The sequence below is a fragment of the Pan paniscus genome, chromosome 14, assembly GCF_029289425.2.
Source record: "Pan paniscus chromosome 14, NHGRI_mPanPan1-v2.0_pri, whole genome shotgun sequence".
NCBI lineage: Eukaryota > Metazoa > Chordata > Mammalia > Primates > Hominidae > Pan > Pan paniscus.
This window is the reverse complement of record NC_073263.2, coordinates 113,993,647-114,010,728: the sequence shown is the minus strand read 5'-3', so window position 1 is coordinate 114,010,728 and position 17,082 is coordinate 113,993,647. Positions and strand designations below refer to the sequence as shown.

Here is a 17,082-nt window from a genome sequence, read left to right as displayed (position 1 = left end):
AGAGTCATCTTGGAATAAAAAGATTTGGAACATATTTAGAGGCAGTGGGGTTTCGTCATAGGCAAATGGTGATGAATTTTAAACACATAGTCACAATATTCATTCAGAAATACACCATGCCTTGCTAGATGTTTGCAGAGCACCTACTGTGTGCTCATTATTGCCTAATTGGTGAGGTTGTAGAAGTTAACAAGAAGATGCACTCAGAACTGTTGAGCAGTTTTTAACAATTGGCATTATTTTACTGCTTTTTCTTTGCGTTAACAAGTTCTTCAGCAAGAAGCTTAAGGTCTTGCAATTACGTGTTTGTTTCTGTTGTTAGGTCTCTCCAGGTGACACTGGATGGGATGTCTTCAGCCTCGATTATCATGTTGACGGACCAATTGCAACTGTAAGATTATCCTGCATCATTTTATAGTATTTACAGCTATTAAGATTGTTAAACATTTTGTTTGAAATTGGCTTTCTTCTCTGGGGACTTCTAATTCAAGTGATCACTCGACATCTAAGATCTACTCATTGAATGAATACTTAAGCCAGAATTGTGTGTGTGTTTTAAATGATTATTAATGAGTACTGAAATGCTCTATTTTAAAAATTCTTAAAAATATCATTTGTTCTATCATAGGTTTCAGCAACTCCTTAATAAATGGACTGTTCATTTTCTTCCATTATTCTTATACTGTGGCAACTAGTTTAGGATAATGTGAAAGGAACTATAAAGTGTATTTTACAGGAATCATATTTTTACTACTTAGATAAAATTTGGTATTTAGTATTCATTTAAACCGATGAGGAAGCAGCTGTACTTTGTTCATAGTGCTTTTACCTACATAACAGTTACCACGTTATAAAAGGCTGACCAGGAAAGCTGTCTTTTTACATGTCGGCAATTAAAATGCCTCCTTTTAGTGCTCATTTTTAAACTATTCAGACTTGAATAAATTTCCTTGACCAAGACACCCTCTAAACTTACTTCAGTCAGTTTTATATCTGAAATACTGAAGAAGGACATTGCATTTCTTTGAGGTATTGGGAAAAGTATTCTGTTGAGAAGGAATATAGTTGGGCTCTAAAATTTCTTCTCGGTGGTTCTGGTAGAACCTGCTTCGTGCTGTTTTCCCGCCTCTCAGGGTGCATATCACGCTGCTGCAATAATTGCATCAGGGCACACTCACCCTCTTTCCTCTTGGGGGTAAGAAACCTGCCACTGGTAAGTGTGTCTCTCCTGTCTACAGTGAGATGGGAACTGCTGGTGCAATTTCCTTTTTACACATAAATTCCTGGTGTGTAACCTTTATTGATCAAAGCTACTATATTTTAAGTGTATAACTTCTCTTAAATTTAATTTCTCATCATATTCAAATTAGCTTTTTCTCTTTTGACTTATATCCTAAACAATTTAAAATAGTTACAATGCAAAAAGCAGTGTGATATTTTAACAAATTATTTATTTATTTAATTTATTTTTGACACAGAGTCTCACTCTGTCACCAAGGCTAGGAGTGCAGTGGTACAATCTTGGGTCACTGCAACCTTCACCTCTCAGATTCAAGCGATTCTCCTGCCTCACCCTCCCAAGTAGCTAGGATTACAGGCACAAGCCACCATGTCTGGCTAATTTTTGTATTTTTAGTAGAGATGGGGTTTCACCATATTGGCCAGGCTGGTCTCAAACTCCTGACCTCAGGTGATCCACCTGCCTCCCTCCCAAAGTGCTGGGATTATAGGCATGAGCCACCGTGCCCGGCCTTAACAAATTATTTAAATTAGCAACTTTCATATCTCCTGCCTTATTAATTTGCATACATTACGTATTATTTTCATAGCATAAAAGATACCATAGTACAGATAATTGCATCGATTATTTCACAGAGTCTGAGTGCCTTGACAAATAGGTAAACTGAACATTGCCTAGATAAGAGATAATTAATTATTTCGTAGTATTACAGATCTCATTAAGAGTGTCAAAGTTGTCATGCCATGTACATAAACAATTGCTCATGCAATAATGTTAAATGTTTAGGTCTGTAAAGCTCTACTTTAGTAGAAGGACTCAAGGAAAAAAGTTTATATCATAGATTTATTTAAAAAAGGCAAATCTATCACTCGAGGCCAGGAGTTCGAGACCAGCCTGGCTAACATGGCAAAAACACACCTCTCCTAAAAAATATAAAAATTAGCTGGGCATGGTGGCACACACCTGTAATTATGGCTACTCAGGAGGCTGAGGCATGAGAATCCCTTCAACGCAGGAGGCGGAGGTTGCAGTGAGCCGAGCTCTCACCACTGCACTCCAGCCTGGGTGACGGAGTGAGACTCTTATCTCAAAACAAACAAACAAACAAAAAAAAACAAAATAAAAGTAAATGGGTGAAAATAACCTGAAGGATTCTTTTCAGATGGGAGATTCTTCTAGGCCTACCTTCCATGAGATTCACCACCCTTAGGAGCTACTGTTACAGAAGAAAGTGCACCCCTGCCTCACGGATCCCTCAGGCGGGTTGGGGGGAGTTGTAGTGAAGAGTCCACATTTTAGACTAGGTTTAGACTAGTCTAAAATGGATTGAAAATCCTAATAAACTGCAAGCTGTGTAACATTAGGCCTCTGTTTCCCCATCTGTACAACTGGCATAAAAATGCCTGCCTTCTGTTACTGTGACTGCTTAGCATGCTGCCTAGCATGTAAGTAATCAGTGTGGTTGTTATATTATGATAGTTTGCTAAAATGTACCTTTTTAAAAAAAGATTGAGACCTGTACTGAGAGGATTCTTATGTGGGAATACTATCAACTCATCTTCTGCTGTTATCCCAGGTGTTTACTCGAGAATGTATGAGCCACTACCTAAGAGTATTTAACTTCCTCTGGAGGGCGAAGCGGATGGAATACATCCTCACTGACATACGGAAGGGACACATGTGCAATGCAAAGCTCCTGAGAAACATGCCAGGTGAGCCCCCAGCATGGTCACGGGTCTGCACACACTCCCAGCGGCCTCCAGCCCCCACTGGGTGCGGTTTCCAGCAACTCCGCGCAAGTTAAGGTAGACTCACGGTGACAGCTATATATTTTTTTCAGATGGCGAACTTTCTTTTAAAATCACATTTATTTTTTATTCTAATGTTCATATATATACTTTTTAAAAATTGCCTATTTTTGAGGAAAACAGTTTAATAAATCACTGACTCATTTAAAATCCATACAGTGTTTTAACTAAATTGTTTTTGAGAATTTCTTTAATGTTTTGTTTTGTCCATAAACCAGAACATGAGAATATATTATTTAAAACAATCTAAAACTATAGTAAAAATTCTTAGGTATCAGATAGTCAAGATTATTTTAATGTTATAAACATTGAATGACTTAAATTACAAGTAATTTTGAAGTCTTTATATAAAATTGATTTGGTCAGAACCTTTGAGAAAGTATTTCAGTAGGTATGTCTCTAAGGAAGAACTAAATGGTATATGCCTTTAATCCTTTGGTGAAAAGTAATTGTTAAGAGTAAAAAGAGAGCAGTTGTTTGGAGAAAGCAGTTCATGATCTCTGCTTCTTTACCAGCTCACAGGCTGGTCCCTGAGCAGCTACCAGAGATCCAGAATAGTGACCCCCGCCGAAGGCTGTGGGGCAGGGAGTTCCCTGTCTGAGCCAACACTGACATGTAGAATTGTCAGTTTTTCTTGGGTGTTGATATTTGACTATAGTGGGAAGTGAATGGTAGGAATCCTCTGAATTAGCTGAGAGGGAAGCAAAGGGGAGATTTTCTTTTAAAGGCAGTGATGGCTGCGGGCAGAGTGTCCTTCTTATGAATGTGCTGCCACTGGACGGGAGGCGGGAGGAGGGCCGTGCTGAGAGGGCTGCATGCACGCCTGGGGCTCTGCGGGTCTCCTTTCTCCATGGTTTCACACCGTCCTTCTCGCTACTGTTGCGGATTCCCTTGCTCACAGTTGCTTTAACTGGATGTGTACTTGCCTGCACTTCTCCTTCCCCCCGTGTTCTTATGAATACCACCAGGTAGATCGGTTCCTGGCTGCCCCCTTCACGAGGCAGCATCTTTCTTGTAGTGGATTTAGACCAATTCAAGGCGAAACCGATGCTGTCATTGTCACACGTCAAAATAAGCCTCTGTGAAGGCTGAGCTCCATTATCAACTTGAAATATGGGCTGGTTGCGATATAGTTTTCTGATCTGATTATCAGTTTAGCAACGTCTGTATCAATTTGCTCTTCTCTTATTGTATTGAATATCAATAATGAGTTTTGTTTTCTAGTTGGAAATAACTAATAAATTTTTTGATCAGTTTTCTATGTATGGGAAAATGCATATTTTATTATTTATAAAATTTATTTATATCGCTAGGATCCTGCTTCACAGAGTTTGACTCCAGCTTCTTCTGCTGATCCTTCCCCCTCGCTATTGAAACTTTTTCTGAACCATTTTTAACAGCACGATATTACCTCATGTACATATGATTTCATCATTTCTCTTTGGCTGGACATGTAGTTTTTTTCTCCAATTTTTTGCCAATATAAATAATGCCATGCATGTTTTTATAAATACAACTTTATATGCCTCTGAATATTTCTTGAGAATAGATAGAAGTGGAACTGCTTGCTTAACAGTTTGAATTTTAGTTTGACTTTTTACTTACTAAGTATTCATATTTTAACTCTATTGATATTATCAGATCACTTTTTGGGAAATGTGTACCAATTTAGTTCATATCTCAGTAAGCCCAGATTGTATTGTTGATAGTTGTCTGTATCACTGTTTTTGTTAACATTGGCTATTAATTCAAATAAATTGTCAATTCATAGGTGAAAATGGAAGTTCATTTCAACTTTTATGCTTTTTAAATGTTACGCTTTTAAAATGATTGATGAGGGTGAACACTTTTTATTTTTAAGATGGGGTCCCCCTTTGTTGCCCAGGCTAGCCTCAAATTCCTAGGCTCAAGTGATCCTCCCACCTTGGCCTTCCAGAGTGCTGGGATTACAGGCATAAGCCACCATGCCTGGCCTCTTTTTTCTTTGTTTTGCTGTATTATATAGTATTCCCTTTATCTACAGGGGATATATTCTAAGACCCTCCCCCCCACCCCATGGATGCCTGAAACCTCAGATAGTATCAAACCTTACGTATACTGCTTTTCCCCATATGTACCTACCTATGATAAAGTTTAACTTATAGGTTAGGCACAGTAAGTGATTAACAGCAATAACTAATGGCAAAATAGGATTATTTTAACATCATACTATTACAAACGTTATGTGGGTGTTATGTGTCTCTCAAAAGATCTCACCGTACTGTGCTCACCTTTTTTTCTCGTGATCTGTTGACCTGATAACTGAGACAGCTACTGAGTGACTAACGGGGGGGTTGGATACGCCATAAATTTGCTGGACAAAGGGTTGATTAACTTCCTGGCTAGGTTGGAGCAGGATGGTGTGAGATTTCATCACTACTCAGAACGGTGCTCAATTGAAAACTTATGAATTGTTTATTTCTGGGATTTTCCATGTGCTATTTCTGGACTGCCGTTGACAGCAGGTGACAAACAGCATAAAGAGAAACTGTATGGGGGACTACCATATTTCCTTTTTCAGGAATTGTTTTACCTGCGTTTCTGTTGGGGTGTCAGTGTTCTTACCTTTAATAAAGAAGTATTTTAAAGTAGTTCATGGCCAAGCAGCTTCATGAGCAGAAATCAACTAGCTGATTTTGCTAATCCAGCCCGTTAGAAATGTCCTGCTAATGATAAATCTGAAGCAGAGTACAGACAGACCCTGTAGAGAGCTCCCATCAACAGGTGCCACGGGGCCTTGTATGGGCGTGGTGTGCAGAGGACAGCTTAGTCTTACTTAAAGTATCAACAGTCATCACCCTAGCGTTTTAGCAATATTCATCAAAGTAGTAACTTGCTTCATGGTGTGCAGTAAGTAGTTACATGTGAAAGTGCTTTGCTGGGGGCAAGAGTTTTTGATCATGATCTACCAAGAAGATCCCACCCATTCCTCATGTAAGATTATCTGCTTTTCATGCCTTTACCAATCCTGGATGGTAGCAGCTTTTTATGTATTTGCCAGTCAGCTGGACAAAACACAGCGGCTAATACTAAAATGGTTTATTAGATTCAATTAATCTAAAAAATATTTCTACTACTGGAAACTAAATTCATGTTTCAGATAACATTTCACAAAATGAAATAGACCAATACAGGTAACTGAGCCTGTATTCTTTCTCAGCCTTTGTGTGGGGTGGGGAGGGAACGAATGGAGGCTTTTTCTTTCTCCCTCAGCTTCCCTCCCTTTCCCCTTTCAAAACAGTGGCATTGAAATAATTTGCTTTTGGTCTTTATTAGAAATAAAATCGATCTCTTATGTTCTTGAGGGAAAACAAGGATGCGTTCATCTTTCATGAAGAATCAAGATGAAATTTACGTAGTCAGGTTCTAATAGAAGTCTGATTCAGAAATAACACTTTCTTAGTTTTCCTCTGGTTTTTAAGACATTAACTTACTGGTCTGAGACAAAAATTAATGTTTAGACAGTTTTTAGAGGGCTCTTAAGAGAATGTTAATTCTCTGAAATGGTCCCTGAAGTTCTCAGGGAACAGTGGTTAGTGGAGATTTATGTTTACCTTTTTTTTGAGATGGAGTCTCACTCCGTCACCCAGGCTGGAGTGCAATGGTGCGATTTTGGCTCACTGCAACCTCCACTTCCCAGATTCAAGCTACTCTCCTGCCTCATCCTCATGAGTAGCTGGAATTACAGGTGCCCGCCACAACGCCTGGCTAATTTTTTGTAGTTTTAGTAGAGATGGGGTTTCACTATGTTGGCCAGGCTGGTCTCAAGCTCCTGGCCTAAGGTGATCTGCCCACCTTGGCCTCCCCCAGTGCTGGGATTACAGGCGTGAGCCACTGTGCCTGGGCCTTTTTTTTTTTTTTTTTTTTTTGAGACAGAGTCTTGCACTGTTGCCCAGGCTGGAGTACAGTGGTGTGATCTCAGCTCACTGCAACCTCTACCTCCCAGGATCAAGCGATTCTCATTCCTCAGCCTCCTGAGTAGCTGGGATTACAGGCATGTACACCATGCCCAGCTAATTTTTTGTGTTAATATTTGTATCAGAGATGGGGTTTTCACTATGTTGGCCAGGCTGGCCTCGAACTCCTGGCCTCAAGTGATCTGCCCGCCTTGGCCTCCCAAAGTATTGGGGTTATGGGCGTGAGCTACTGTGCTCAGCCACTGTTTAAGATGATGGAACTCCACTAGCTTAAAATGAGATGTAAATAATACTACATTTTAAAATTAGAGCTTGTACACTAGACACTCAATTATTTCTTGTCTAAAATGTAATGATAATAAGTTACAGGTTTTCCTTTATCTTTTCTAATCCCACTGAATGAAATGTGCTTTCGAGAGAACGAATGTCTGAGTAAGTGCTTCCTTGTGTAGGTTTTGGAGAGCAGTGTCTGGCCATGGAAATAGCTTGGTGTGGGGCCACATCTGAACCAGCAGGTCCCTTATAATTAGAAAGCTTTCAAGTAGAAGGCACTTCGGAGATACCACAGTCAAACCTCCCTAGTGTATAGTGGAGAGCAGCCTGAGACCCAGAATCTGAAAAGGTTGGATTGGCCCAAATTTGGTTTTGGCCCAATATATCGAAAAATAAGGTAAATGAAGGTTTAATAGCTCATACTACATTTTTTTTTTTTTTTGGTTTTCCTTTTAACCATATTGTATCACTTCTAAGATACACATTGTTTTCATGTTCTCAATGTGTCTTAAAGTCTGTGGAGCTGCAGGCTCCTGTGACCTGCAGCTGTGTGAACCTGGCCCCAGCTCCTCTTGGTTCCTGGAGCTGGGCTCTGTGCTCCGGCAGCACAGCCTTTAGTACCAGCCCAGCTGCGGTTCATTGCCTTCAAAAAGATTACACCCTGGCTCCACCCTGGCTCTATTTTGAAATGAAAAGTTGCTGTGTTTGCAGAAAGGTGTAGAAATAGCAGTGGAGCATAAATTTGAAATCCATGAAGCACATAATTATTATTGAGAGAAGAACCAAAATGCCACTTTTCCATGTAAAGCAGCACTGCAGATTTTATCTTACCAGGAAAGGCAGGTGCCCGCGGGCCAGCAGTGCCCTGTGAGGGGCCCATCTGAGCGGTGGGTTCAGAGGGTGTTTCCCGCACAGGACTGTGGTCAGGGTGTCTGTTAGTGTGACTGGCAACTGTTTTACTTTCTTGATGATTCATATAATAACGATTCATCTTACAAATGACAGTGTCTTAGACTCAGTGAATGACAAAGGATGAGTTGAAGTTTTTCTCTTTAAAAATTTCTTTGTGTATCTATCTGTGTTTTTGTATCCTGTGTTTTGTATCCTTAATGTGTCTCAACCGTCCAGTGTGGCCTCGGCCCTGCAGGAGGTGTGCTTGCTGTATTCATTGTATGTTTCACTCATCATTCATATGTTTCACTAAGGAGCCAAAAGATCCTTAACAAAAGTCTTTTGGATCCTTAGTGAAACATACAAATACAGATATAAAAAGTTCTGTGTGCCTGGCTCCAACTGATGGAAACTTTAAGCTGAGCCATTGGTGCTAGAGCTACATTGCCTGGGGGAGTCCCCACCTCATCACCTGTCTCTGAGGCTGTGTGGCCTCAGCTGATTTCTTGATCTTCTGCCTCAGTTTCCTCATCTGGGGGATGAGGTGGCGATGGCACTTACTTCCTAGTGTTGCAGGATTAAGTCTGAGTGAAAGTACTTGGAACAGCACCTGCCTGTGGTGAGTGCCCCCAAGTTCACTGTTGCCGTGATTACTTGCCTGGGAGAGCAGGAATGCCGATGATGTAAGGATGAGATCCTTAAAGGTGGTTAGAGACTTTGAAAGCAATCCTAGGTCTTAACAAATGTCATCTGGATCCTTAGTCTTGAGAAAAATAGATCAGATGGGTACTTTGATAAGGTCACTTTTAAATACAGTAGCATCACCATAAATATGGGTTGAGGAGGTGATTTTGAAATTGTGAACAAATTGTTTTAAGGTCTTTTCTAAAAAAAACAAATATCATGTTTAGCAGTACTCGATGCTATCTATAGGGGCATCTCCGCATGTGAGGGGGTTCTGGCGGAAGGTGCCTGAACAAGTCCTTAAGAGCCGGTGTTTGAGTCAAACTTGAAGTTCTTTCAACAGCCTTTAGGGGTCAGTGGAGAATTACAGAAGAGCCTGGCGCTTAGCTGCTGCCCAAGCGGGAGGAGATAGTGGCCGCCCAGTTTTGTGTATCAGCCATCCAGTGTGGCGTCGGCCCTGCAGGAGATGTGCATCCTGTATTCATTGGACCTTATTGCCAGTGTTGCTTTGCTTTTGGGATTCTTATAATTATATAGTTACTTGTGGGTCAGCCATAAAAACACATTTAAAACATGTGCCTAAAATATATTTTCAGAGTGCTGGGTAAAGAGATCCTAGGCATGTTGGCAGGTGTAAATGGAATTTTTTAGGAACTAAAGGACTAATTGTGCCTTGTGAATTGAGTTCATAGTCATTACAGCCTTAGAGTAGTTAGAAGTTCAGAAATACTATTGCCTGTAGTGTTTAATTTCTCATTTGGGAAAGAAAAATAATTGTGATATTGTAGGGATTTCAGACTTCTGTCATGTGGATGGTTTTACGAGGTTTCTTTTCAGTAGCAGTGTCCTCAGCAGCAACCATATGTCTGTCACTGTCAAGGGGCTTTGTCTCAAAAGAAGACCATTGAAGATGCTGTCCTCTGTACTCATTGTAGACACAATAAGAGATGATTTTTCTAGAAGGAAAACTATTTGCTGGTAGTACTTTAAGACTGTAAAAGGAAAGAACACCTATATTCACATTGTTGCTAAATTGACCTTGCTCATAAAAACCTTTTGAAAGGTGTGAGTTTGAGTACTCAAGATCTGGAGGAATGCAGACTGCCTGCTCTGACGTCCAGTGTCCACATCACGCATTCTTTCAGGAAATCATCATTGAGGGCCCACTTAGTGCTCCCTGTTGCTGGCTCCCAGTGACAAGGTGACAAACCAGCTCCCTGTGGCCAAGCAGCTCATGGCCTATTAGGGCAGAACAGATGTTTACACAGGATCTTACAGTCATTCGATACAGGAAAATCCAAGTGGCATGGGAATGTTTAAATGAGGCATCTGACAGACGTGGGTGATTCCAGAAGGCTCCAGAGGTGATGGTGTCCAGGTTGGCCCCTGACAGGTGAGGATGAGCTGTTCGGGTCAGTGGGGAGGAGAGCAGCATGTTCAGCTAAGCTGTGGAGGGGGACTGTGCTGCAACATGGGGCTGGAGAGTCCAGCCACGAGCACATCCTGAAGGTCTGGATTCAGGTAGTTGAGAATAACGAACCTGGGGTGCGACCGTGGTGGTTTGCAGGGCAGCCAGTTGTAATAATCCGTGTGCGGTGACGTTGGCCTTTATGGTTACAGCAGCCGTGGGGCTGGAGGGAAGGGAATGGATTTGAGGGAGACTTGGGCTGTGGCGCCAGCAGGACCAGGTGATGCGTGTACGGAGGCCAGGAGGTGGTTGGAGTCTCAGTGGCACCTGGGTCTCTGACTTGAGGACCTGGTGGGTGGTGGCATCTTTTACCACCCAGGGAGCACTGGAGGAAGAGCTTCTTTGGGGGGGATAGTGATTCCATTCAAATACGCTAATTTGAGTATTTTTTAGGATACCTTGTGAGGCCATTAATCAGACTGATCTTAAACTTAAGATAGATCTAGACTAGAGGTAAAGATTTTAGATGTCATCAGCCTGGATGATACTTGAAGTTGTGGAGTGGAATGTGGAAGGGACATCAGTAGTGGGAACTGCAGTCTCACAGGGTGCCGTGGCTAGGAGGAAGATGGGGTTGGGGTGGGGGCAGTAGACCTGTCTGTCGTGGTGCACGATACCTTTTCAACTAACAGACCCCTTCTGAGCTGCCATATGGCATCTGAAAATTTAAAGATATACTACAGAAGAGTTGGGCAAAATCAAAGTCAAAACTTCTAACGAAGTTAGACGCTTTGTTTGTTGGAAGGCTGTTTAAGATGCCGATATGGAGAAGGAAGTGGAGCCTGAAAATCACAGAGGAGGAATAGATGGATTCAGAGTGAGGGGGTACGGGTTGGGCCTTTTAAGTGTGTGCTAGGAGGGAGAGGCGGGCTTGGGGTGACTAGGGGGCACGAGGGATACAGGCAGAGCCAAAGCCAAGACAGCGAAGCAATGCAAACCTGGTGGGGCCAGGGCTGCGGGATGCTGAGGCTGGGAGTGAGGGAGAGAAGGGGAAGGCCCCAGGCAGCACTGGGATGGGCTGGAGTGGGATGTCAGGAGTTTAGGCTGACACTGAGCATTGCATGACAGTGTTGTTTGGTAGATGGGTTTGTTTTGTTTTGTGGCCATTCAGTAGCATTTTTATTTCCCAGTGTGACATTAAAGAATCTAGAACATTAATCAGAGAAATTGTACACTCAAGAAAATCAAGAGATTCTGAAATAGAATTAGTGATTTAATCACTAATCACTGTGTATCTACTTTCAGACCGATTTGAAGCCGGAGAAAAAAATTCCTGGTTTCATAAATAGCTCAACAGTGAAATGTAGAAGACGTTAGCAAAAGCATATTCGTGCCATGAAAAATCGGCATGTTACTCAGATGCTGCTGGCTTGACTGACCCTGAGAAGAATTCTGGAGGAAGCCTCAGAAATGCAGGCGGAGCAGAGCAGCACAGACCTGAGCTTTCATGGGACTGAGCCGCTTCTGTCACCCACGGAGCACCCAGCAGGAGCTAGAAAATGGAGAATAGCCACAAAAAATTCTTATGCGTCTGTAACAAATCTAGAGTCCCTCAGAGAAAGTGCTGATAGTAGCCTGCTTCGCATTTTTAGGTGACGGTAAACTTTCAGGTGAAGTTTCCCCTTTCATTTTTAGATGAAATCTAGTTTTGTCATTCAGCTTCAACCTTCTCTGAAGGAGGTCAGGATGGATAAGTATAACCTGGGTAGTTGCTTGAAAAGGCTAGAAGATAAAACAGATTGTGCTCACTGTGCACAAGTGCACAGCAGTGCTAAATTTTAGGATCACACTGAGCATGTACCTGGGGAAGGGTCGATGGAGACATCGGATGTCAGGGTGAGACCTGTGAGGCGTGGCATGTGACTTGTAGAATTCGTCCGTTTGTTTTCCAATGAAAAGATCCACCAGAGTTCTGTGATAATATTAACATAAAAATACAAAAACCTTCCGCAAGTGGTTTCTAAACTATTTTATATAACTTTGCTGCACTGGAAAGAAATCCAATCACATCTGAGAAATAGCTTGAGGACAAATATATGTACACTCTGTGCACCTGTAGAACGTTTTAAATACTCACCATTCTCCAGGGAAGACTGGCTATAGATTTTCCATTACAGTCCAGTGACTTCAGTGGGGGAAGACACAGTCCTCTCATTTGAGCTCTGCGTTAAAACCTAAAGTTGAGTGCAAGTGGTGGTTACTGTCCGTAGAATCTCACCGAAACCATAACATGGCTGAACATCACTTAAAACAACACTTTATTATGCCCCTTTACATTGAAAAGGAATTGTAGTTTGAGGGGTTTTGAGTATTATTCGATTTGAAATCTTAGACCGTATTTATAGTTTTAGTAGGGAAAAGTACACTCATAATTCTAGGATTTCAGATGAACCTCAAAGCTGAACCCATTCTTCGGATGCACATTGACCATATCTGTGTGTTGTAGATTCCTAATGGCAAGAAAGATACTTGGGGTATGTGGAGCGCACGCTGTGCTGCAGGAGCCCCGTGAGACAGATGCTCGGCAGATGTCACAGGTCTGAGGGCAGCTGGGTCTCTTCTGAGGGTCTTAGAGCTGAGAGTGCATCTCATGACTGTGGACGCTATAGTTCTGTGTTTAACTGTCTGCGGAGCCATGTAAGGAGCGCTGAGCATTCTTTGCAGAGTTGTAAACTTTGTAAGTAAATCTTAGATATGCCTCTGATACATCAGTCATAGCCATTGGCAGGGGAGGCGCTTGAGCCCTTGAGTGGGTGTGCTCCCTTGCGAGTCGCTGGGCGGTGCGTGGATGTGGACGAGTGCCCTTTGGAGCTCCTGGTTGGTTAGGTTGCCACCTCCTGCCTGTTTATTGCCTGAGGGACAGTGTGTCATCCCTCTCTTTAAAAAATGAATTTTCTCCATCTGAAAGGTGCATTGTCTAAGTCTGCCATCAATGATCCCTAACTAAAAATTCTTCTGCCTCCTAGAAAGCAAGTTCTTTTTTTGTCTTTTGAAATTTATTTTTTTAAACATCTTTTGTTACTGGCTGCCATATATTTCATTTAGGTGAGTGCTGGTGTATAATGTATATCACTGTCTGCTTTACAACTCTGGCTCTCCCTCACCTGAGCCTCTGTGTTCGAGAATTCTAGCCCCTTCCCGAGACCCAGGCACCGGGCAGGTGAGGGTGTCCTTCTCTGCAGTACGTCCTCCACCTTTCCCAAGTGCACGGCGCGTCCCTGGAGACCGGGTGCCAGGGTCGGACGGCGATGCTGCCTGTTAGTGGAGTCTGTGCCTTCGGACAGCGTTCATGCAATTCACATACATATGTCATGCTTGTATAAGTTGATCGTCTGTTTAAGAATTTAGATTTTTATAAGGCTTAGAATTCTATCTCCTCCTCTCCCACTTTTCTTTACTGACCAAGCTGTCATGTGTTAAACCAAGAGAGCAAAACTGCAAGGTGTCAGTTGATCTTTAACTTACAGAAAGAGTATTTTTTAAAAAGTATGCATTGCCACTGTTATTTTTACACACCTCTATAAAGAGGCTTAAGTTCCACTTCTTTACTGTCTTGAGAAGAGGCAAGACTGATGTCTCACACAACTGCATGCGTAGCAAGTCTCGATCTTGTTATCGAGGTAACTCATTGAGGGCATTTGAAGCAGTAACAAAACATGTCCAAGCTGACCCGTGTTATAAAGCCTTTTTGTAATCACCTCACTGATGGGCCTAGCTCTGATTTAGCCATCACATACATTAGTGTAACAATATGCTGCCATAGCCGTTGAACAAAAAAATTAAAAGTGCGAGCAGAGAACTGTGCTCTGTGGTGACCTTCCAGCCTGGTGATGGCTGTGTGATCTCCTAAAGGATAAAAGGAGAGTCTGAGCTCGTCGCTGACCTCCCTCGAGGCTCCTCTTTCTCACAGGCGGTAAGGCCACAGTTGGTTCCTTAAAGAAATGTCACCTTTATCTCCAGAGAGCCAGGGAATAGTAAATGTTTCATGCACAGCAGGCAAACTAATTGTAAAGCCATGAAGTAGAGCTTCTATTTATTCAGTGCACTGCATTATTATAAAATAAATGTTTTGTATTTAATTTTTAAACACAATTACATTTTGTTTCATATATTCGTTATTAGGCCCTTATTAGGTAAAGTAGTATAGTACTGCTTGGTTAGATAGCTAAGTTCTTGTTTAGCTTGAACTGCACAGAAATTGGTTATGGAGAGGTTGTTTCCTGTTAAGGGGTCGAGAATTTAAATGACTGATTTTTTGTTTTAAGATAGCTTGCAGGTGGGTAAGGGAGAACAGCGCGTTGTCGGTAAGTGTACTTGCATTGCACCTCTGACGTCAGCTCTTCCCTTGCAGAGTTCTCCGGGGTGCTGCACCAGTGTCACATTTTGGCCTCTGAGATGGTCCATTTCATTCATCAGATGCAGTATTACATCACATTTGAGGTACACTTCAGTCGTTGTGTTGATTTTAGTTTAAATAAGTCATGTCTTGGCTTTTACATGGTATATATATATATGTGTATGTATATGTATGTGTGTATATATATGTGTATATATACATAATTTTTTCTCTTTTTTTTGAGATGGAGTCTTGCTGTTGCCTAGGCTGGAGTGCAATGGTGTGATCTCACCTCACTGCAACCTCTGCCTCCTGGGTTCAAGCGATTCTCCTGCCTCAGACTCCTGAGTAGCTGGGATTACAGGGGCCCACCATCACTCCCAGCTGATTTTTGTATTTTTAGTAGAGACGGGGTTTTGCCATGTTGGCCAGGCTGGTTTCGAACTCCCGATCTCAGGTGATCTGCCCGCCTCGGCCTCGCATAGGTGGTATATATTTTATGAGTGATGCTACACTAGGAAGGACATGAGCTTATTTAGCGTCTTTAAATTGTTGTTTCCCAGGTGCTTGAATGTTCTTGGGATGAGCTTTGGAACAAAGTCCAGCAGGCCCAGGATTTGGATCACATCATTGCTGCACACGAGGTGTTCTTAGACACCATCATCTCCCGCTGCCTGCTGGACAGTGACTCCAGGGTAAGACTCCGACCTGCTTAGAAACAAGAAACCAAAAGAATCATCTTCTTTTCTTGGGTTCCTGTCAAATGGGGGAATCTTAGAAATGCCCTGATGCAGCCACATTGGTAATAATTCAGATAATTTTATTAAAAGTTTACTGTTGAAGGTACAGTTTCTGAAGAGAATTGGAACAGTAGTACAGTAGTGCTGAAACAAGAATATACTCTAAACTGGATGTAAAAATGGTAGAAAATAATAATACCTTTTCATTTTCTAGATATAATGATATCCTATTGTGGTATTCAAAAGAGAAAACCATGACTTTTGAGTTGTTGAGGTTAATATCTGAACAAAATAAGCAACACAATATAAGAACAAAACAGGCCGGGCATAGTGGCTCATGCTTGTAATCCCAGCACTTTGGGAGGCCGAGGCGGGTGGATCACCTGAGGTCAGGAGTTCGAGACTAGCATGACCAACATGGTGAAACCCTGCCTCTACTAAAATTACACACTAGCCGGTCGTGGTGGTGTGTGCCTGTAATCCCAGCTACTTGGGAGGCCGAGACAGGAGAATCGCTTCAACCCGGGAGGCAGAGGTTGCAGTGAGTCGAGATCACGCCACTGCACTGCAGCCTGGGCAACAGAGCGAGACACTGTCTCAAAACAACAAAACAACAACAACAAAAAACCATGGTGACATGTATGACATTTTTCGCAAACATTCTTTTCCTTTAGGGTCCATGTTCTGAAAGTTGCACGTTCCATGTGGCAAATCTTCCTGGAGTTCTCCTTTTATTCTGAGGTCTGGGACAAGAAGGAACCACATTGCTTTCACTTGAAGCAAATATATTGTGAAGTAGGGGGCAAATTTCAAATGCATTTTTCACCTGAACTCCGAGACTTCACGGATGTTTCCGACTGGCAGAGGCTGCCTCCAGCTGGGCCTGCACTCTCCTCAGGGCCTGTCAGTGGAAAACACGCCACTTCAGGGCCTTTACTTCATCTAAATTTTAGTATATGTAGGTTAGCCAGCCATGAATTTCATTATTAAAGAACTATTAATCATGTCAAAAAATGGTTAAGATCAAAGCTGCTTCTATATGGAGTGTTTTACATGTTTTTATAAATATGTGGAAATTATGTCAGAAAAATAGTTTAAAATACTTTGAGGATAATTAATAATTAAAGAAATATACAGGCCGGGCGCAGTGGCTCATGCCTGTAATCGCAGCACTTTGGGAGGCTGAGGTGGGTGGATCACGAGGTTAGGAGATCGAGACCATCCTGGCCAACACTGTGAAACCCTGTCTCTACTAAAAATACAAAAAATTAGCCAGGTGTGGTGGCGGACACCTGTACTCCCAGCTACTGGGGAGGCTGAGGCAGGAGAGAATGGCATGAACCCGGGAGGCAGAGCTTGCAGTGAGCCAAGATTGCGCCATTGCACTCCAGCCTGGGCAACAGAGCGAGACTCTGTCTCAAAAAAAAAAAAAAAAAAGAAGAAATGTACTTCTTGAGGTTTGAGGCCCTTGAAACCTCTATTACTAACCCTGGTCTTGTTATCGGAGTAAAACCACAGACGGTTTCATGCTGCCTGCCAGCCGTTGCCTTTCTGTATTCAGCAGACGCCGACGAGCGTTGTCCGCACACGTTTAGGAAGTCAGTGTAACAAATAGCTCTCTGTTCCTAGACCTGTGTGCCGTTGGCCAGCACGGCCTGTCTCACGGTGCAGTCGCATGGCAAGACA

General features: G+C 42.3%; 1 protein-coding gene across 10 annotated transcripts in view; it reads left to right on the top strand.

Annotated features, from left to right (window-relative positions):
- TUBGCP3 (tubulin gamma complex component 3) overlaps positions 1–17,082 on the top strand; it is a 103,832-nt gene that overhangs the window by 69,210 nt on the left and 17,540 nt on the right. For all 10 annotated transcript variants that reach the window (XM_003832096.4, XM_008957465.4, XM_063595875.1 and 7 more), the window contains 4 exons: positions 323–391; positions 2,817–2,952; positions 14,672–14,760; positions 15,220–15,351. In XM_003832096.4, coding sequence (XP_003832144.1) covers positions 323–391; positions 2,817–2,952; positions 14,672–14,760; positions 15,220–15,351 — 426 coding nt within the window. The remainder of the gene's footprint in view (positions 1–322; positions 392–2,816; positions 2,953–14,671; positions 14,761–15,219; positions 15,352–17,082) is intronic.